Genomic DNA, 21433 nt, shown 5'->3' with positions numbered 1-21433 from the left:
TTTCTAATCCTGCCACAGCAACAAGCCAGGCTGGCAGCAGCAGTTCTCAGCACTGTTTTTCCTGTAGCCATCCTTTCAACAATAGTCTCTTTGAAAAGAGCTATTACATAGCAAATGCTGCAGCAAGATCTTCCTGGCAGGATTGAGATGTGTGGGCTGGAAGTTCAGAAGGCTTGTTTTTCCCCAAGGCCATAAGGGATAAGATTGAGCTTTAGAAACAGATCCTCTGTGCTGCTGATAAGAACTATTTTAAGTCCAGTATCAGCTTTGCTTTTGCATTGGAGTTGAATTATAAAAAGATTGCTTTCAAGTTTTATAGCTTAAAGGGACATGGCCCATTATTTTGGGCTACCCAAGGTGAAACAGCATGTATTGATGTTATAAAATGATCTTAAAAGAAATGCTTAGAATCTATAGGTAAGTCTCCCTTTACTCACATAGAAGCCAAAGGAAAATCCTGGGAAACTCCAGCTCCACCACACACTTGGATTGCACAGTCAATCACTTTCAGGACAGCTCGAGGGACAGCCACTTTGGTCATGGCTACCTGCAGTTAGAAGAGAACTTGCATTATTGCAACAGTTTCAAAAGCAAGTGAAAATATTTCTCTCACTTCTACTGAAGATGGGTATCTCACAGTACAACCCTTCCTCTTTGGATTGGATGAGAGCTTTGCTGTTCCTGGTCCCTGGGTAAGGTAAAACTCTTTCCAGTCACCCAAGACTATCTTGTTGTCTTGAGACAAGCGAGCAATACTTGAACTTTAATTTTTAAATACTTTATCAGATTGATCTAAAACTTTTTAACTGAGACCACTTTCCAGTTTCATGACAATCTAAAGCACATCTTAAGGCTATTTTCAACATGAAGTTAGTTATGCTCTATGATTAGAACAATAATGTTTAGCAATGTGTTTTAACTTATATTTCAACTAGTGAATACACAGGTGTTGCATCCCCCAAGTCCTAGCTTAAGGCTGCCAAAAAAAGAATCTTACCTCTTTTCTTGCTTTTCTGTTGCCCAACATATCAAGCTTGCTGGCTGTTTTCAGGGTAAGCAGTCGAGCCTGTTCTATGTTAAGGCGGCATTCAGCAATCCAGTGGGCAACAACTTCCTGCAGGAACCAAAGCCAACAAGCAGAAAGTCAGTTAATACCTCCTCCTATGGCTAAGTAAACATGCGCTAAGGAAGATGCCCCTAGTCCTTAGTATGGGCAGTCATTTAGAGACACTCTTGTGCAAATTAAAGCTAGTTTGATGCATGTAATCTGAGGAAAAAAGAAAAACACGGTGACTGACAGAAATATTAAAGATAGAGCAGTTCCTTTTCCTGGCAAGAAAGAGGAAAAGGCAAAAAACTCCTGATTCTGGCACACTTTCATTTACTGGTCAGACCCCCTGCCTGCTAGCCATTTTTATGAAGCCCTTCAACGCCTGCTTTTTACTCCCTGTTACCAGGATTCACAACCCTCTCTGTGTAACATGCCCCAGTATACAAGTTACACACCGGGGTGCACAGCTGCAGGGTGGTGCCTGTTGCATCTCTCTGTTCACACAGATGATAAATTAGTAGCTCCCTTGATCCAAACAGAGTCATGGTCTTGGCAGCCATTCCTTGCTCCTCTTAGCTAATTCCACTCTGCAGCCAACATACCACAGTAGAAAAAAAACATTCACGTGATGCTTGTCAGTACAAAAAGAGCCCAAGCCAGCCTCTGGCACACAGTTCTGCCTGGACTGCAGATGGTGCAGCTGTGGCTGCTGCAGGAGGCATGAGCAAATGTGCAGCCCTTGCTTTGGCACAAAGTTTGGGAGCTCAGCGTAGCTCATGTCAGTAAAGGTGGTGTGGAGCTGGGTAGAGGTGTTCAGACACGCTCTTCTGCTGACAGCTCCCAGAGTTGTAACTAGCTGCCATGTGGGTGGTGGTGACAGTCAGCCTGTTATCCAAGGCAGCCAACAGCCTCACCTCTGAGGTTAGGCTGGCTATGGGCTACACAGCTGGCTTCCAGGTCTTGCCTGTGGCTTCATCAAACATCGGTTTTACTTTAACAAGCTTCTGAGAAATACAGCGCACCTCATCCAACCCTTATTAATTCTAGGTTACAGTTGTGAATGGAAGTTTGGCAGTGACATGACTGGAAAATGGGTATGTAAGATTTTTCCCTCTGGATCTGTACAAACAATTTTCTGTAACCTGCGCCAGACACTAATTCAGCTTCCTCTTTCCATTGCCTTTACTTGGTTTTTTCCAATAACATCATCCTATCTGTTGGATAAGACTGAGGAATACTTGAAATGTGATAGGCCAACAACTAAATGCTGATAGTTCCCATAAAAAGCAGACTTGTCATCTTTTTATGATTCTAGTGAGCTCTCCTTACAAAACAGTATTTCAATTCCAGAGCAAGATAAGGCAAAAAATCCCAATATGGCCTTGGTTTGGTCTGTACTTTTGTAAGTAAGTACAAATAATTAATCAGAGAAGTAAAATTTTTAGTCAAATTTAAACCCTTGAGTGTCTCCTGTAATCATGAATGGAGATGTCCGAGTAACAAATTTGATACGCCAAAATGGTGAATTTGGCTTATAACTACAGAAACATGTATGCCTGAAAAAGTACCTGTCCAAACTGATGATGAAAGCAGATAAAAAAAGCATGGTGACAACATCTGTATTCAAATCCAGCAAAGGATATCCAATTCATTGCAAGGAAAAAAAAAAAACAAACCCATAGGTTATAGTGAAAAATGGGAGCCTTGCAGTATGATTTTTATCCTTGTCACCTAAGGCATTATGAATAGGAATTCAAGGTTAGGGCACACCTATTGCAGTATCCATTATCAGAGTCACAAGGTTGTGTGCGGGCAAAACAAAGAGTGATGGCTGGAGCCTGTGAATTGAGACAAAGAGGGAACATGCTTACATGGTGATACAGTTTCTTCCCGAAAGTCTCTCTCTGTGCTGCACGCTGGCACATTATCTGTAAAGCAGTTTCAGCTGCACCAAGGGACCTCATGCAGTGATGAATACGGCCTGGCCCAAGCCGACCTTGAGCAATCTCAAAGCCCCTGCCCTCTCCTGGTTGGGAAGAAAAACAGGCACATGCAGATTCCTTGATTCCCTCTGGAAATGATCCATTGCTCCAAGCAGAAGTGGCCTCATAGCACTAGAGCTAGAAGCAAGCTTCTCGAAAGTTTATTTTACAGAACTGTTGCTTGTTTACTCCAACTAGCTCTACATTGACACACTGTTAATAATACCTACAGCACAAAGCACACTCTAAGATGGTTTCTGAGAGGGTTTGCTTTACCTGCTTTAATTTAAATGTCGTTAATCTTACACTGAAAAATAGAATCATAGAATCATTAGGTTGGGAAAGACCTTTAAGATCATTGAGTCCAACCGTCAACCATGCCCACTAAACCATGTTCTGAAGTGCCTTGTCTACGTACTTTTTGAATACCCCCAGGGATGGTGACTCGACCACTTCCCTGGGCAGCCTGTTGCAATGTCTGACAGCCCTTTCAGTGAAGAAATTTTTCCTAATATCCAATCTAAACCTCCCCTGCTTCAACTTGAGGCCATTTCCTCTCGTCCTATCTCCAGCCACCTGACAGAAGAGACCAGCACCCACCTCACTACAACCCCCTTTCAGGTAGTTGTAGAGAGCGATAAGGTCTCCCCTCAGCCTCCTCTTCTCCAGGCTAAACAGCCCCAGCTCTCTCAGCCGCTCCTCATAAGACTTGTGCTCCAGGCCCCTCACCAACTTGGTTGCCCTTCTCTGGACACGCTCCAGCACCTCAATGTCTTTCCTGTAGTGAGGGGCCCAAAACTGAACACAGCACTCGAGATGCGGCCTCACCAGTGCCGAGTACAGGGGAACAGTCACCTCCCTGCTCCTGCTGGCCACACTATTTCTGATGCAGGCCAGGATGCCATTGGCCTTCTTGGCCACCTGGGCACTCTGCTGGCTCATATTCAGCTGGCTGTCAACCAGCACCCCCAGGTCTTTCTCTGCCGGGCAGCTTTCCAGCCACTCTTCCCCAAGCCTGTAGCATTGCATGGGGTTGTTGTGATCCAAGTGCAGGACCCGGCACTTGGCCTTGTTGAAACTCATACAACTGGCCTCTGCCCATCGATCCAGCCTGTCCAGATCCCTGTGTAGAGCCTTCCTACCCTCAAGCATGTCAAGCCTCCCTCCCAACTTGGTGCCATCCGCAAACTTACTGAGGGTGCACTCAATCCCCTCATCCAGATCATCAATAAAGATATTAAACAGAACCAGCCCCAACACTGAGCCCTGGGGAACACCACTTGTGACCTGCTGCCAACTGGATTTAACTCCATTCGCCACAACCCTCTCAGCTCAGCCAGCCAGCCATTTTTTTCACTCAGCAAAGAGTACGCTTGTCTAAGCCATACATCTATGAGATTTGGTATGAGAATCTGGGGGAAGACTTTGAGGCTTCCAGGTCCTAGGACTACTCAAGAGAGAAAGCTCTTTCAGTGAAATAAAAATAGCAGAGAGGAAATAGAAGAAATGAGGATTTATAGTAAGTGGGGGAAGTAAAGCAAAGTTCTCTCTGCAGAAGGTCACAGTGCTGGCCTGGTCATCCTTTCATTTATTTTTTTTCCAGTTCTGCTAAGTCTGCAGGCACCCAGGCTTGGATGGCCATGGACTACAGCAGAATTTAAAAGTCTGTGAGAACTAGTTTTGGGGAGAGAATCCCACTGACAGTTTCTGCTTTGTTCTACTTCAGGGAAGTGATTTTTGCATGACAGCTACAGCTGCCCTGCTTCCTTCAATCACCTTTCTGCTCTAAACAAACTACATTCAAGAAGCAGGTAGACTGCTGAAGGAAGAGTGGGCTCCCTCTTACATGTGTTTGCGACCCTGGCTCAACTGACCATAGCTATTTCTGATAACTTACAGTGAGTTATAAAATAAACCACTGTTTCATAAAACTTAGGTCATTGCTGGATGTATTGAAAAGGAATTAATACTGAAACTCACCCAGGATTATATTGGAGACAGGTACTCGCACATCATTAAAGTGTATCTCAAAATGTCCTCCATGGATCTCATCTACAGGGATAGAGAAAACGCACCAGCAGGGTAAAACAAAGGAGGATGAAAATACAGGCCTTCAATTCCTAACCCTTTTTCTATATATGCGTTTCACTGATTTATTTCATATACAATATTTATTAGTATTACTGCAGCTTCTGAGACTGCTAACAAATTAATACACATGTAGCTGATAAATATTATCACCTACCCAGGTAGCCAAACACTGAGAGGGGTCTTATCAGCTTCAGCCCTGGAGTGTCCATGGGAACAATAACCATACTGTGCTGCTCGTACCTGATCAAGACAAAATGCACAAGTTAATCACAACTTTGAGGCTCCCTTCTGTCTTCTCCCTCCACTTTTTTATTTTCTATCCTCAATTTAGCACTCGCATAAAGCCAATGTTGAGATTTATCTATACCAACTGCAGCCATCCTGCCTGCATGCAGTGCAGCCTGCATGCTTCAACACTCCTTGAATCACCAGTCAACAAGTAAAAATGTACTACTGGCACCTAATGCACCACAACCGAAAAACTTCTGTGCAAGTAGTTCTGTATCACTCAGTCCATTTTCTCTCCCCTGCTGCCTTTTTTGTTCTCAAAACATGTTTATCATCATCATCATCTTAGCTTGCCTATAGTTTAGGAAAAAAAATCCCCATGTTTAAATTCCTTCAGAATATTTAAGGTCAGTTATTAGTCACACAGAACTGGAGGTGACATCCCAGCTCCCTGAATTCAGTCTCCAGTTCTAGCAAGTACAGTATCACATAATCCCCTCCATGAACTCTCACTCAGCTTCCAAGAGCTCAAGAGATGCCACTGTCTGTAGAGCCACTGGACAAACCATCCTGTATGCTGTTAGCAAATTACTGTTTACCTCTCAATGGAACCTAGCCAAATGTAAAAACTTAAGATAATCAGTGGAATTTGAGCTAAAATCCAGCTTAAGAGATATAAATGTTCCAATTCCTTTGCATTACAAGCTGTGTGATTTTAATGGAACCAGTCACAAAGCATTTTATTCATCACTTGCCTAAGTTTTTGTAGAAGGCAATTTTAGTTCAGTAATAAGAGCTGAACAACATATTTATTTTAAATAAGAAGAGGGAAGTATTACATTTACAGATATAGGAATGGAATGAGTAGGTCTGATTAAAGATGTGCAATGATCTCTGCTTACACCACTTCACATAACAAACATCCCATGTTTCAAACTTAACTTTCTATAACTACAGATAACTTCAGGTCTCTGATGTAATTTCACTTGTACTCATTCTGTTCAGGGAAGCTCTGAAAAGCTTTGGGTTTATTATCTTTTAAGTAAGCAATTCTTCCTCTCATTAGTTGTTTTATATACTATACCTATGAAATAAATTGTAAGCCAGAGAGAGTTGTTGGTTGAACAACTGATGCAGACTAAAACTAATGTGACCAAGATAAAGTCAGTGAACCCTCCAAAATTTCCTGATCCAATTCATCACACAGCTGCACAAACACTAGAGCTAGTGCAATGGAAGGGGGGAAGCATGCCAATGCAAGTTGGTAACAGTGAAAAGGTTGGGAGGCTTCAGTCATCAGCAGCTGACAGCAAAAGAGGAGCTTGGTCAGCAACAGACACATGCACAGGTTTAAAACTCGCCTGTAATTCATGAGCACATCCAACTGATCAAGGCAATTAATGGTATTTCACTTAACAGAATTTTTGCAAGCAGTGACTCCTCCAGGAAACAAGCTTTATGTACCTCTTTGAATCTCCTAGGAATCCTTACCTGGATGCTGAGGAGTTTTTGGTTTTGCCCATTACAATTGCAACTTTGCAGTTCGGGTTCCCAGCACCTTAAAAGAGTCACAAACACAAAAATAGTTTTCAATATAAAAATCTCAATGTGGAATCAAATGAAGTTTCATATGAATAAATCTTACTCTCTTCTTTTTTGTGGTACAGGAGCAAAAGCACGCAATCTACTTCTGTGTTTATACTCTGAGTAATCAGACTGAAACAAAATACAACTTATTGCTTAACATGTGAAAAGGAGTTGACTTGTGGGGAGGGGAACAATGAAAAGCCAAACATCCAAACCCTCCAGAATCCAGCTCCATCATCGATTCCTATGAAAAGAGAACAGGAAGGTACTTGAAATGGAATCTAATTACTTCTGTCTCTGTTACAGCTAAACACATCAGTGTGATACAAAAGCACACCTCAAGGTAAGACACTGACATTTCAAAAGCAAAACTTAAAACTATAAAGACTGGAAAATCTATGTGGGAATGAAATGCCGACCACATTGTAACCAAATTACGCAAATAAGGCTATCAAAGGGTTACCATGATGACTTTGCTACTACTTTATTCTAACTTCTCTGGAATGAAGGTTTTTTTCCCCCTTCATGCAAATGATTTTAGTTTGCACTTCAAAGAAAGATCTCAGCGGAAATCCTTACCTGAAGACAATCTGCTAGCATTTCAAGCCATTGATAACATTATTTGAGACTTGTCTTTGTAGCATAAAGCTAGCCTTTTAATGCACAAGTCCTACAGAAGATTCTATCATTAGTTAAAATGGCATCTTATTTCTAAGAGCCTTAATCCTCACTATCTTTTTCTTTAAAGGTTTCTTAGTACCAAAGCATGCTCTCCTTCCTTTCAAAGTCTCACACAGCCAATAAAGCTAGGGAAAAGGGGGCAGGATTACACCTGACTTATGTAACAATCAGTTAATTCTTTATTGCTATCTCAATGCAGATGACAAGCTTCACAGAGATTTAATTCAAGATTTGATCTGCACCAGCTCCGTTTGTTTTGAGGTCAGAAACAAAGATGACTTTTTAACTTCTCTGGCAGCTGTTATCACAAGGTTTGGGCACCTCAGGTCTAGACAATACAACCACCTGGCTTTGAGCTCAGCTCCTTCCTCCTAAGAACAGCCACTATGATGGCCAGGAAGTGGGAGAGAGATTTATTTCATTCTGATAAATGCAGCCTGTTTTGAGGGCCAGACTGCTGGCTGTTTACTTTCTTCTTTTGCAATACGTTATTCATCCATTGTTTGCAAAGTGGAGTTAATATTTGTGACCCATGAGCTATACAGTGCTAACGAGCTAAAATATCTGAGTGAAAAGCTGGGGGGAATAAATCAGCTTGGTAAAAAAAACAGTAGATATCAAACAGTTGGCTCATTTGGGCAACTGCAACAAGCAGGTGACCAACCCCAAAATAACACAACATATACTTTGCAATGTACTACCCTGCAAAGAGAAATGATACATTCTTAAGGGGATTTTGACTTTTCTCTTTTTCCACAGAGGGCAAAGAACTGAACCAGTGGTATTTTCTAAACCGCATTTATCTTTAAGTGAGGTTTACAACAGAAGATATTTTGACTTTCTGGAATCTGTTCAAAAACTGTTTTGTAAACAATCCTCAAGTCACATCCCTGCTTCAAAAAAAAGGCAAATTTCACCATGTTGTATGAAAAAAAATCAGAAGCAGCTTTCATGTTGAACTTAGTGAGGAGTTCACTGAGAGCTAGACATCTGGTTAGATGCTCTAAATCATTAGTACAAGTTTCTGGAAGGCAACTGAATACCTCTGTTTGATAAGTGCTTTTTCCCATCTGAATGCAACAAAGAAAGGCGGATTCCTGGCCTTTCCACTCCTTAGATTCTGACATTCTGAAAACCCAAAATAAATTTTATGCAAGTTTGACCCATAAATGCCAGAAAGAAGTTCTGCTGTAGCGCAAGACTGAAAGACTCCAATGCTTTGGAAGAAATGCAGACTGCCTGGATGGAAGAGTCAGAGAAGACCGTCATTTTGACAGGAGTTAGAAGTAATTTTGCAAGAAATTCACAATTGAACAAACAGAAATAGGAGAGATTTTAGAAGGTCAGTTTAAAGCCTATTTCCGTATTGATAAGCTTTTTAATAACCTTTTTCGTGTCTGCACAACCTGTCCAAAACTTTTAAACCACAATGCTGCTACACTGGGAAACATTGTAAGTTTAACTAATGTATTATATTTTTTAACTCTTCATGGCACTCACATAGGCAAAGACAATGTTTTAAAATGTGCTTAGATGGTTGATCACAATCCTGTTAGAAGCCTAATCTTTACTATGAGGGGGTGTAACATGCTTAAGATTTCTGACCTTCACACAACAAACTTACACAGGTTCTTTCTGGTGGAGAGTACTAAATGTGGCACAGACATGGGCAGTACAACCTTTCAAGCAGCTACCATATAACCTGGTTTCAGAAGCGAACAGCATTTAATTCTTGCAATCTAGTTATCTATTTTTCAGTGTCCAATCTTCAAATTTTTGGCTGAGACAACAAAGGCAGGATAATCTACTACTTGAATGCCCAGAATACCTATGACTCTTGCCATGTTGGCTCCTGCCTGGTGGGTTACCTCTCTCTGCTAAAGATCAGGGCTCATGGTGACATTACAGACTTGGCAGCTTCCTAGAAAAGCACTGATAAACACATGTTCTGGACTCTCCTACAAGAAGAAACTAGACCGAGTAGGGTGGATGGCAGTGTAGTATTGGTTGTTGTAGTATGGTGATCTTCTAAGGGAGAAAAGGAGACCCCCGAAGAGTCTGCTGTAATTTCTATCCAACAGCACAATGTGTTCTGTACTTTTATCTCATCTTCTCCAGATAACACTGCTGGGCATCTGGTAGAGATTATAATGGAGCTGCGAGCAAACTGGCTACAACCAGTAAAGACAGACAATGCTGGGGTTCTGCAGCTCATCAGCAAGGGCTACACAGTGCTGCCACTGAATGTGGCTGCTAGTCATTCCCAGCTAGAGCTCGCAGTCTCACATGGCGCCAGTGAGAGAAGCTGCTCTCAACAACATTTAGGAACATTTTTTTCCTCACCTTCATCCCACTTTTACACAGCCACAAGCACTTGTTAGTTAAACAAGGTCCATTGTCATTTTGCATTCACTCTTACTTATCAAATAATTTTTGTTATTTTTGAGTCTATAGGGCCATACTGAAATCTGGTATTACATGACAGTATTACTTCTGTACTCTGATTGGAAGGTTATGTCCTCCCTGCACCTGCAAAGTTAAGAGGAGCTGAAGCACTGTAATAAACAGCACAGGATTTACATGAACTGCCTTCCTATAGCCTGCCCACAGGACCTCTTACGCACTGGTAACACAACCATCTTTTCTGCAGGCATCGCACAGTGATATTTCCCTGGAAGCCTTCTCAGTTATACCCCAATTATTCTATCTATCTTGTTGGGGAACATACTGAGACCAGGGCCATTCAGAACTGAGAGATTCACTTATTTTAAAGAGATATAGCTCAGGCCTCTAAGCAACAACATGACTTGCAAGAAGCAGACATGCTGGAAGCAACCCAAATGTCTTACCTGCCACTGTGAAGAACACCAGTGAAGTGCTGTGATAACTCAAGATTAAAACGTTGCAGAAATATGCACAAATATTGCAGCACTCTTCCTCTAGACTCCAACTCCTCTCCCAACCCATTTTTCTTCCTCGTGAATGCAGATGAAGCGAGAAGCGTGTGGAAAACATCTGCCCATTACATTCTTCACTGCCTGTTTTGAAAAACCTTTCCTTTCACATATTCCAAAACAGTTGAAGCACAGACAGATGGCTAATTCATCCATGGCAGGTGTGTCAATTTAGCCAGTGTGCCAAAACACAAAACCTGACCTCTGGTCTGCTCAAAATCTCTCTCTGTTGCTTGGCATCAATATAGCATTTACTGAAACTCATTAGACTGCTACAGGATACATGATAATTCAAACAAAATAAAAGCTCTGGAAGACCATGGAAGGCTCCTGACACTCTGCACAAGGTACTCTTGCACAAGAGACCAATTTGAAGCTGTAGAGATTGTGGAAATTCAAGCAAGATCCAGTAATTTTAGGAATTCTTAGAACAGGTAAGTCCATGCCTCAGTGCAGAAATATTAATGTCTGCATGTAAACTGCAGAACTTCTCCACCTTCTCTTTCCTGTAAAACTATTGACTCATTATAATGCAGAGAGCACACTGCAAGTGGAAGAAACCTCATGGATGGAAAAGCATCTTTCTATTTTTCTTTTACGGTATTTGCCTTGCTCGCACTTTCTGTAGAAATGTTATCAAACACTGACTTGATTTTGTGTCTGACCAGTAACATTAAAGTCCCTGAGAACTCTCCCCCAGGGTGCAGGACCATCTGCTTATACTCTGGTTGACAATTTACCACTTGCTTTCACATCTTTTCCCTATCATCTTCCTGGTTTTGTTCAATATCACATACTGAAAGAGCAACCTCCCCCATCTCACAAAAAGCAAACTCATCTTTCTATTGTATCCCCTAAAAAGTTACTTAAAAAGGGGATATAAGGATCCCTTAAAACCTTACATACACAGCCATCAGAAGCACAGTAGTGCCCTGAGGAAAGAATATAGGGACTCCCTACAGGTAACTCTGCCCCAGACAGACCTCCCCCTCTTTCTCTCCTTTTCACCTTTTAAATGTGTGATTTGATAAAAGCCTTTTGCTGATGTAAAAAAAACATTCGGACTTTCAGGAATAAAAAAAACCCAACAACACAGTGAAATAATAAGAGAGTCTTGACCTTCCAAAGAACACTCACATTCTGGTTGGAACAGGGAGGAACGTAGGAAATGCACACGTTCAACATGAGAAGAGTTTCCAGGAAAGCAAGATTTTTTTTTAAATTTTTTTTTTTTTTAAACTGGCAAGTCAAACTGAAAGTGCAACTGACTTCCAGATGAGGGTGTGGTGCTTGAATACAAAATGCAATGTGTCAGACCATTTCAGATCATTTCACTGAAGCACATCTCAATTGCAGTACCTGCTATTAGTGCGCTGACAAAAGAAGGTTAGTTTTGTTTTAATATTTACTGCTCTGTATATTAAGCGTGATATACTTATTTACGTAGAGAAGAGCTAGGATTTACTCTTAGATAAGTTGGCTTTATGGAGAGACATCATTTCACTAAGGGACATGCTCATTTCCAGTCTTAAAATTAGATTTGTTCAGTAGAAGAACAGAATACTGCTTAATTTGTTAAAGAAAAAGTCTGTCTGTTTAAACTGGGGATATTAACTTCACTCAACATGTACTCATACAATCCCCTGTCAAGTTTAAACACACAGAAACACTGAATTTGTATCTAAATGGAAGGCTGGGATAATTCTGCAAGAAAACATGCAAAGCTGTCTATTAATATATCTATTAATATACCTCTTAGAAACAGTACTTGAAAAAACAGCTGAGGTTTTGAACTGTTTGGGTACTTGTGGGCAGTTTTGTATATGAAAAGATTCCTTTCTGTGCATAACATTCTGAGAAGTCTCCAGCTGTAAAATGCAGTGTACCCACTGCAATTTGATTCTGCAAGAAATTCCACATGTGCATAAGGCGGATCACTGTGTAGGATGGAGACTAAACTAAGCCTGTTCCACCACTGTTCAGCTACTGACTCCCATGGGACGGCTCTGCTTTATGTAATGGGCATGTATACATGCGCCTGAGCAACAACATTAACCGGAATGACAAGTATGAATAGCTACCTTAGCCAAAACATAACTGTGTTTTTGAGGGAGAAATACCAACTGTTGCATTTCAGATAACTTTGTTTCTGTCATGAACTCAGGTCAGCCAAAAGCATATCAGGCAGTGGAGCATGTTCCTTGTCACAGCCAAACTGCTCTGTGATATACAGACTTCTTAAAGGTTGCACTGAAATGTGTAGTGTTTGCTTTCAAGCAAACTTGCCAGTGATCCGATTTGATTAAGTGTTCCCAGATGGGTTCTGTAATAAATGTTTTAGACCACAACAAATCTTTACAGTTCAAAATTTCATTTTCTTCTAATCTTGGCTAAGTGCATTAAACTCTCCCTGCAGCAGTTTCTCTTCTACTAAAAAAAAAAAAATTAAAAAAAAAAAAATTCATTTGCTGCCGATGTCTGAATTTCTCCTCAAAGTAGTATAAAGCTGCAAAAGATTGCCCCGCTGAAAAATCCTGCTAACACAACTTGTGAGGCATAGAACAGACGTCCCTTACTGAAGTAATAAATAGAATTACTTATTTTTCCATTCTGCACACCTTATTTAGGCAACAGTAAATGACAGACTTAAGAGTAATCATTGTTTAAAGCTTAACAGGAAACGTTTTGAAAAGTTAACAAAATAATCCAACAAAGTCAATAAGGATGAAGCCAAACCAAATAGTTAATTTCTAGCGAACACACTTTTAAAAAAAATTTAGATAGCAGATTCACTGGAAAAAAACAAATCAAACAAAAATAGAAATTATTAATTTCTCTCTATTTAATTGGTTTGCATCCCTGAATATGACATCAATCGGTAACTTATTTTTCCTGGTAGACATGGTAGACAGAATAAAAAAATATTTCAGAGATAGTGTTAATAATAAGTTGAGCAACGCTTCATTTAAATCTTTGTCTAAAAAACAGAAATGGTATCTGGGAGTTTTTTCAAGCTTGAAAAAGCCAAATTGTAGCTCTGGGGCAGAATACCAGATAAGAATCTGTATTCAGTAACATTGGCCTTTAATTCTGAAGCACTGCAAATGATGAGAAAGGGGGATGTGTTTTTCATTCTTGGCTACTTTTTGCTACTGGTGTTAAGAAATCTTAATCCCATTTATTTCAAGAAAACAGGGTACTGCAGGACTGTAGTTTACAACAGAAAGAATTTCAGCAAATTAGTAATGAACACAATTACAGGAAAAGAAAATACCGTATGACACGACTTGCTTAAGACACAGTCTGAAGATAGGAACACTCGAACTTCAGCCCTAAACTGGCAGTGAGAATACAGCCTTAGTGTTTACGGAGTCAATGTCTCATGAGATAGTACTTGAAAAAACAGCAGAGCTTCTGAGCTGTTTGGGTACTTGTGAGCAGTTTTGTATGTGATAAGATTCCCTTCTGTGCATAATATCCTGAGAAGTCTCCAGCTGTAAGATGCAGCGTACACACAGCAATTTGGTTCTGTAAGAAATTCCACACCAGCATAAGGCAGCTCACTCTGTGGGATGGAGACTAAACTAAACCTGTTCCACCACTGTTCAGCAACTGACTCCACTGCTGTGCTTTATGTAATGGGCATGTATATGTGTGCCTGAGAAACAAGCAAGCACATTCTCCCTATGATACTCATAACCCAAATTTGCCAAAATTTATGACAGTAGGCACAGAACACTACTGCTTGCCTCTCAGCTTTAACTTTTTAGTATTCCTCATCCACCCTATTGTAATAGCATTTACAGCCTTCAGCTGTACTCCTTTGCTTTGCAGAGGCTGTAGAGAGGAAGGTGTAATTTCAACCCTATAAAGGTATAAATTTATTTTTTAATGGAATACAGTCAAACATAACTGAGTCAGAGCAGCTTAAGCAATGATGGCTCCTCAGCTGAAATGTGGAAACCTGTGAGCTGCATGCTGTCCTGGTTTCAGCTGGGATAGAGTTAACTGTCTTCCTAGTAGCTGGTACAGTGCTACGTTTTGAGTTCAGTATGAGAAGAATGTTGATAACACACTGATGTTTTCAGTTGTTGCTAAGTAGTGCTAAGACTAATGTCAAGGATTTTTCAGCTTCTCATGCCCAGCCAGTGAGAGAGCTGGAGGGGCACAAGAAGTTGGCACAGGACACAGCCAGGACAGCTGACCCAAACTGGCCAAGGGGGTATTCCATACCGTGTGACGTCACATCTAGTTTAGGAACTGGGAAGGGGGAGCAGGGAATCTCCGCTCAGGGACTAGCTGGGTGTCAGTCGGCAGGTGGTGAGCAATTGCACTGCGCATCATTTGTACTTTCCAATCCTTTCATTATTGCTGTTGTCATTTTATTAGTGTTATCATTATTAGTTTCTTCTTTTTTGTTCTATTAAACCGTTCTTACCTCAACCCACGAGTTTTACTTCTTTTCCCGCTTTTCTCCCCCATCCCACTGGGTGGGGGGGAGTGAGTGAGCAGCTGGGTGGTGCTTAGTTGCTGGCTGGGGTTAAGCCACAACACACCCCCAAGCATCTTGCCATCTCAAACACTAAGGTTAATGAAAGCATTTCAACTGAATCCATTTCACTTTGCATTGCACACACGGATGTAGTCAGTTACCCCATTTCATGTGAGAATTTGAGACAGTCTGTTCTGCCTCCATCACTGTCTAGCTCTAATTTGATTATTTACTTATGTATTGTTACATCCAACTTCTTTAAACTTGAGATGTGTAAGCAACCCTGAGCAAGGGGTTTAGGTTTCAACATAAATTTTAAAACTTAAACCCAGTATCTTTCTTTGGTGTTCCCTTCTCCCCCCTTTTTTTGTGTCTTGTAGCTTTGCCATCGGCTGGGATATGAATAACTCAACTGATTACTGGATTGAGGATGAGGAGGATGAGCTCAACTCTGTTATAGATTACAATACATATGAGCTTCTCTGTGAAAAAAATGATGTGAGAAATTTCAGTAAATTATTTCTCCCTGTGTTCTATGCATTGGCTTTCACTGTTGGAGTCGCTGGCAATTCATTAGTGGTCACAATTTATGCCTATTGCAAGAAACCGAAGACTAAGACGGATGTGTACATCATGCATCTAGCCGTTGCTGATTTGCTCTTGCTCTTTACACTCCCTTTTTGGGCTGCAAATGCAGTGCAGGGATGGGAACTTGGAAACGCCATGTGCAAGCTCACTTCTTCTCTGTACACCATGAATTTCAGCTCTAGCATGCTGTTCCTGGCCTCTATCAGTGTGGATAGATACAGGGCTACTTCTGAATCCCAGGGTTATAGAAGAACCAGTAAACACTGCAGTGTTACCTGCCTCTGTGTCTGGCTATCTGCCATTTTCCTCAGTATCCCTGAACTGATATTTAATCAAGTCAAGAAACACAATGACAGGAATGAATGCCTTCCTGTATTTCCAATGAACATGGAAACGCTCTTAAAAGCAACCATTCAAATCCTGGAAATTATCCTGGAATTTCTGCTTCCTTTCCTAGTAATGCTGATCTGCTATTCAGCTACTGCTCGAGCAATCTTTAGATCTGCAAATGCTAAAAAAACTAGACCTTTCATGGTTCTCCTGGCAGTAGTGGCTACTTTCATTATTACCCAGGTACCGTACAACATTGTTAAGTTCTGGCGAGCCATTGATATCATCTACATGCTGATTACTGACTGTGATGTGAGTAAAACCATAGACATCACACTCCAGGTCACCAAGAGCATAGCTTTTTTTCACACCTGCCTGAACCCTCTTCTCTACACCTTTCTGGGTGCCTCTTTTAAAATGCATATTATGAAAATCGCAAAAAATTATGGATACTGGAGAAGGCAACAACAGAATGGAAGACCTGAAGAAATTTCTATGAATTATGAAGACCATACTGAAGAAACAATTAGTTTCACTATATAGACTCTCCATTACTTCCATTATCTTATATAACCAAGGGAATTATTTACTAATTCTGAGGGTATTGTTTCAGCAGCTGTTTGTCTGCAAGTCAACTTTCAGATTAATTTCTGAACCTGCAGACTAGCCAAGACACTACAGTGCAGTTCAAAGTGAACATGTTGATCAAAATCAAGCATCAGGCAAGAACTAAATACTGAAATTTCTAGAAACAACTAGAGATACTTACGGGGAAAAAAAACCCAAACCCAAACCTCCCAAAACAACAACAAAACCCAAACACCTAAAACTCCCCAAGATTTAAATTTGAAAGGGTCACAGCACTAGGCACGTAAATAGCTGTGTAATGAACAATCTGCACATGTCTAAACATATAATTAAAACAGAAAAAAACCCAGCAGCAATAAAACGGCAGTATAGGAACTTTTCTGCCAAATGTTAATAACCTTGTGTTTCTCCACCTATTTTGTAAAACTTTAGAATATTTGCCTATAAATCAGTTCCATTTTTTTCTTTAGCTATCATTCTGTAAATACACTTGCAGCTTGAAATGTGGTATCAGTTCATGGCTAAGAACTTGGTGGGGGAGCCATTATGTGTTTCCACATATGTATAGCAACAACAACAATCCTCCACAAAAAACAGTAACTCCTCTCTAACTACTAAAAATAACCTTTCACCTCTCCTTTTCTGTTCACCCTAAACCTCAACAAGCCTAGTGCCCTATGGGAGGCACATTCTAGATCTCTGTAAACATAAAGTCAAATGTAAATGCTTAAGTAGTGCAGTCAAAGCATTAGCAGAAATGTAAGAAAAAGTTAATCCTCAGATACAGGGCCTGGAATTTCTAGTCAGAATTTGTAAAATGAATCAAACACTGCAATCACTGTATCTGCTAAAATATATGGATACAATAAAATCAAAGAATACAAAAAGTGCACTGGCTGTCACTTATTCATATCCTTATGTTTGTTCTGTTTTAGTAGGTATTGACATCCCTCATCATAGGCATTTATCAACCAGCAAATGCTAGAAGCCTTGCCTGCTGAATGAGAGAGGTTCTCATTCCAAATGGAGCTCATGGTCGGTGGGATTTACGTTTTTTCCATGGAGACGTACCAAAGATGTCCCCTGCCACAGTGCTGGCAAGGATTCCAGGAAAACAGCAGTTTTCCATGACTCTCTGGAAGCACTTAAAATATACTGACGTATTAGCTTTCAGAGTTAAAAAAGTGGTATTATAGCATACTGTCCCTGCCTTCATACTTCCCATGGGCTCTGACAAAATGCCTGATCTACGGCTTATGAAGCCAACAAGAATCTCTCATCTTTAGATACTGTTCCTAGTTACACAATTATGAACTGGAAGAAGAAGTTCTAAAATGACAGACAAGAAACAACAGTAGCATAACCAAGACATAAGCCTCTTCTGTTTGGATGACAAAAGCTTACAGAATTTGTGCCCAGTATTTTGAGAAATACAAGGGCGTGAATGGGTAAGTCAGAAGTGCTTGACAGTGCTTCTACACATACACCATAAATCTGACATATTTAAGCCATACTGGATTTACTGTAGATGTGCAAAGCACCCATGCAAAGCATGGTAAGCAACTCCAATTCTTCCACAAAGCAACTGACTCCTTGCATGTGTGCTTTATGACTTGTCTTCACAAATACAGAGTGGTTGCACCCAGAGCGACATTATGACCAGGCTGTCAGGCTTCTGGAATTCCCAAATATTCAAGGTCCTAATGTCCCACTCAGAGTAAAAAGCTAACATACACACACACACACACCCCCCCCAAACCAAAAAAGCAACCAGGCAGAAAAGGAGACTCTTACTAAGACAGAGCTGCATGTATGTGCTTCTCAAACTCCTTGAAACTGCAGCACCTTTTATGCATCTATCCTTCGGCAAATCTGACTGTCCTAATTATTTTTATTAGAAACAAGACAAACCAAATCATGATCACTTACTTATGTTTACTCTCCTTTTTATAATTCATGTGACTAATTTTACAAATAATACATTGCGCGTGTGACCTCCTACAAACCTTCCCATTACTTCCTTAGGAAATCCAATGCACAGTTGGGAGACACTGACCCAGAGCAAACATAGCAGCCAGCAGTTAAGTGACACTCTCAGGTCAAGAGGCAAGATTCCATGCCTCCTTTTGCTGCCAGTTCTGCAGTACTAGAAAAGACAGAGAGACCTATCTTCTGGTGAGGCTAGGTACTGCACCACCATGTATCAGTAGGTAGCTGCCAAAGGTAGCTAAATGAAACGCTCAAGTTTCACTCCAGTTAGCAACTCAGTTTATTTAGCTGGCTTCCAAGCTCCCAAGGAATGATGACTTTCACGTAGCTGTCACATATGTTTTGGTAAAAAAGTAACAGTACTACAATATCAGGAACATTTACCACTTATTACAGTGCAGTCCATTGATTTTTCTGGGAAGTATAGTATAAGAAAATCACTTGTAACAGTCAGTCCAACAGCATTACAGGCTAGTTTAAAAAGCAGCCAAATTTTACTGTAACTACACAGTACACTCAAACCTCACACACAAGCTGCCAAAGACAGCTTCATAAAAACAAAGTTTAAAGGCTACGGCCATAAATGTGTAAGTTACCTGATGGGAAGAGGTAACATTTAAAGAACAACAGTAGCATTCATTCTGTGAACTAAATTCAGAGGTTCCAAAAAGGGCCCAAAACCCCAAACTGGATTTGAGTCTTGGACTTTGCTTCATAGAACAAAAGCTCGATTCAGCTCTTTCCATTGCTTTACATTTTATTGCCTTTACTCAAGAAGAGACAATTTTCCATCTCAGAAATGGAGCACAAATATTTTTATCAGTTCTTGGAAAGAATTTTAGACTTAGCCATTCTTATTTAGGGTTTCCATACTTACCACTGCTCCACCACTTCTTGCCATTGATCACATAACTGTTTCCGTCTCGCTCAATGCTGCATTGCATATTGGTGGCATCACTTGAAGCCACATCAGGTTCTGTGTTAAAGAAAAAAACAAAAACCAACCACTGCATTAAATATACAGGTAGTACTACCTCCACAAATACAGGGATCTGGATATACTCTATTGACAGTACCACTGTTTCGCTCCCAGAAGAAAAGCGGTTTTCAGAACCTCACTCTGCTGGTGGTCACAGGCTTTTCTCTTTTCCAACAACCTGTTATCCATAGCCAGTTTAAAGTTCCTTGTTCTTGGGCTCAGACTACCCTTTACAGTCAATAGCCTTCTTCCTTCCCTGATGTTTTTAAATCCTTCCCCCTTCCAATGTACTTATAGATTACAGTCGTATCTCTCCTCTGCCTTTTTTTTCCCTAGGCTCTTCTCAAGTGAAAATAAAGATATTTAAACTACTTTTGTGATGGTTTATGAAATAGGTTACACGAAGTTGCCAGCAAAATGTCCTCAATGATTGTTTGGAACAGGAAGATTCCTCCTCTCTCCTTTCACCCTTAACTTCTTTTATAGGCCACCTTCTCTAAAACAAAAGCACCATTTTCCACTTGAGGAACACAGTAGAACAGAATTTGCAAAATAAAGGTCCAGCTCTGCAAGGCTGAGTTCCCTCAACTCCTGCTGACACAGGAAGATCAAGATTTTAACATCACATGTTCAAAAGCTACCTGCCTATTTCAAGAGCCAGGCCTTCCAGAGATGCTGAATGCCACAAGCATTTTGCAAGAGCAAAAATTAATATAATGCTGAGCTACAGACATAAAGCAAGTGCATCATGTGTTTTGCAAGTTATCTTCAGGTTATGTCTTAAAACCTCTGCCTACAACATACTGCAAAACTACACAACTTTCATCACAATCATCATACTTGTATCTAATTGTATGTTCCTAGAGAACCCAAAGCACATTACAAAAAGGATAAGTTTTATTGTAAACCTGTTTGGTACAATAAAATGTATTTTACTAGTACTAAAAGTAAACTGAAAAATATATGGAAAGCAAATACTAATTATTGTAAACATGAGAAACAGTAATTATTGGGGAAGGGCAGCAAGGGTGCTTCACTTTGTATTCACACCTCATAGATCATTTCATATTCAAACACATTCACAGATACAGTGGAAATTTCTTCATTAGTTCATTAACACATAACAATTTGTAGTTTTGTACTTTTTGCATATGCCATGTGAAATTTCTGCCAACTGCCTCTAACTCTCTTGTGGAGAAAAATTTACCTGTCATGCAGAAGCAAGAACTAATCTTCCCTTCTAGGAGAGGCTCCAGCCACTCTTTCTTTTGCGCTTCAGTCCCATACATATGCAGGACCTCCATGTTTCCAGTGTCTGTAAGAAATCAGTAGTCATGTTTACTTCTCGAGACACACAACTTGTAAGGCTTAAGATGCCCAACTTTTTAATGGTCTCAGTGTTGTAGTTATGGGACAGGGTTGCTAACCTGGTGCATGACAGTTGAAAACCTCAGGAGCAAAGAAGCATTTCCCCATCTCCTCAGCTATTAGCGCGTAGTCAAGCTGGCTGAGACCACTGACATCTGGGAGAAAAAGGTTCCACAGACCTTCTACTTTGGCCATTTCCTGTTAAAAGAATCAGAGAAAAACATTAGCAATAAAGCTTTAAAAAAAAAAAAAAAAAAAAAATTAAATTCTGGCTTGATGCCCATTTTCTTCCTTCCTGCCTAACATACTGTCCAATGTACCCAATGCCTTGTTTCAATAGCTATTTTCAATAGGTAGTTTTTGACTTAAAGTTCAGACATACCCCTCACAGAACTCACTTTTGCTTTTCTCCCCATTCGTATCTCTCACCTCCTTTTGCACACTTCCTTCTTCCTTTCCTTTCACTGTTCCTCACACTGTTTCCTTCCATACAGAGTAACTTCTCCAACAGGATACACCAAACAT

At 40.5% G+C, this 21433-nt stretch overlaps 2 protein-coding genes across 3 annotated transcripts in view; one reads left to right on the top strand and one right to left on the bottom strand.

Annotated features, from left to right (window-relative positions):
- The window catches only part of ACAD11 (acyl-CoA dehydrogenase family member 11), a 35640-nt gene that overhangs the window by 1606 nt on the left and 12601 nt on the right, over positions 1-21433 (bottom strand). For both annotated transcript variants that reach the window (XM_069811648.1, XM_069811653.1), the window contains exons 11-19: positions 20968-21106; positions 20748-20855; positions 19439-19537; positions 6844-6910; positions 5279-5364; positions 5014-5085; positions 2923-3077; positions 998-1114; positions 438-547 (exon numbers count right to left, since the gene is read on the bottom strand). In XM_069811648.1, coding sequence (XP_069667749.1) covers positions 438-547; positions 998-1114; positions 2923-3077; positions 5014-5085; positions 5279-5364; positions 6844-6910; positions 19439-19537; positions 20748-20855; positions 20968-21106 — 953 coding nt within the window. The remainder of the gene's footprint in view (positions 1-437; positions 548-997; positions 1115-2922; positions 3078-5013; positions 5086-5278; positions 5365-6843; positions 6911-19438; positions 19538-20747; positions 20856-20967; positions 21107-21433) is intronic.
- Positions 11549-18282, top strand: ACKR4 (atypical chemokine receptor 4). The gene is given in 2 exon segments (XM_009926140.2): positions 11549-11960; positions 15447-18282. Coding segments are annotated over 2 exon segments (1161 nt in total). The 5' UTR covers positions 11549-11880; the 3' UTR covers positions 16528-18282.

The sequence above is a fragment of the Haliaeetus albicilla genome, chromosome 2 (genome assembly GCF_947461875.1).
Source record: "Haliaeetus albicilla chromosome 2, bHalAlb1.1, whole genome shotgun sequence".
In the NCBI taxonomy this organism is placed as follows: Eukaryota; Metazoa; Chordata; class Aves; order Accipitriformes; family Accipitridae; genus Haliaeetus; species Haliaeetus albicilla.
Note: the sequence above shows the minus strand (reverse complement) of the source record. Positions and strands in the feature narration are given on the sequence as shown.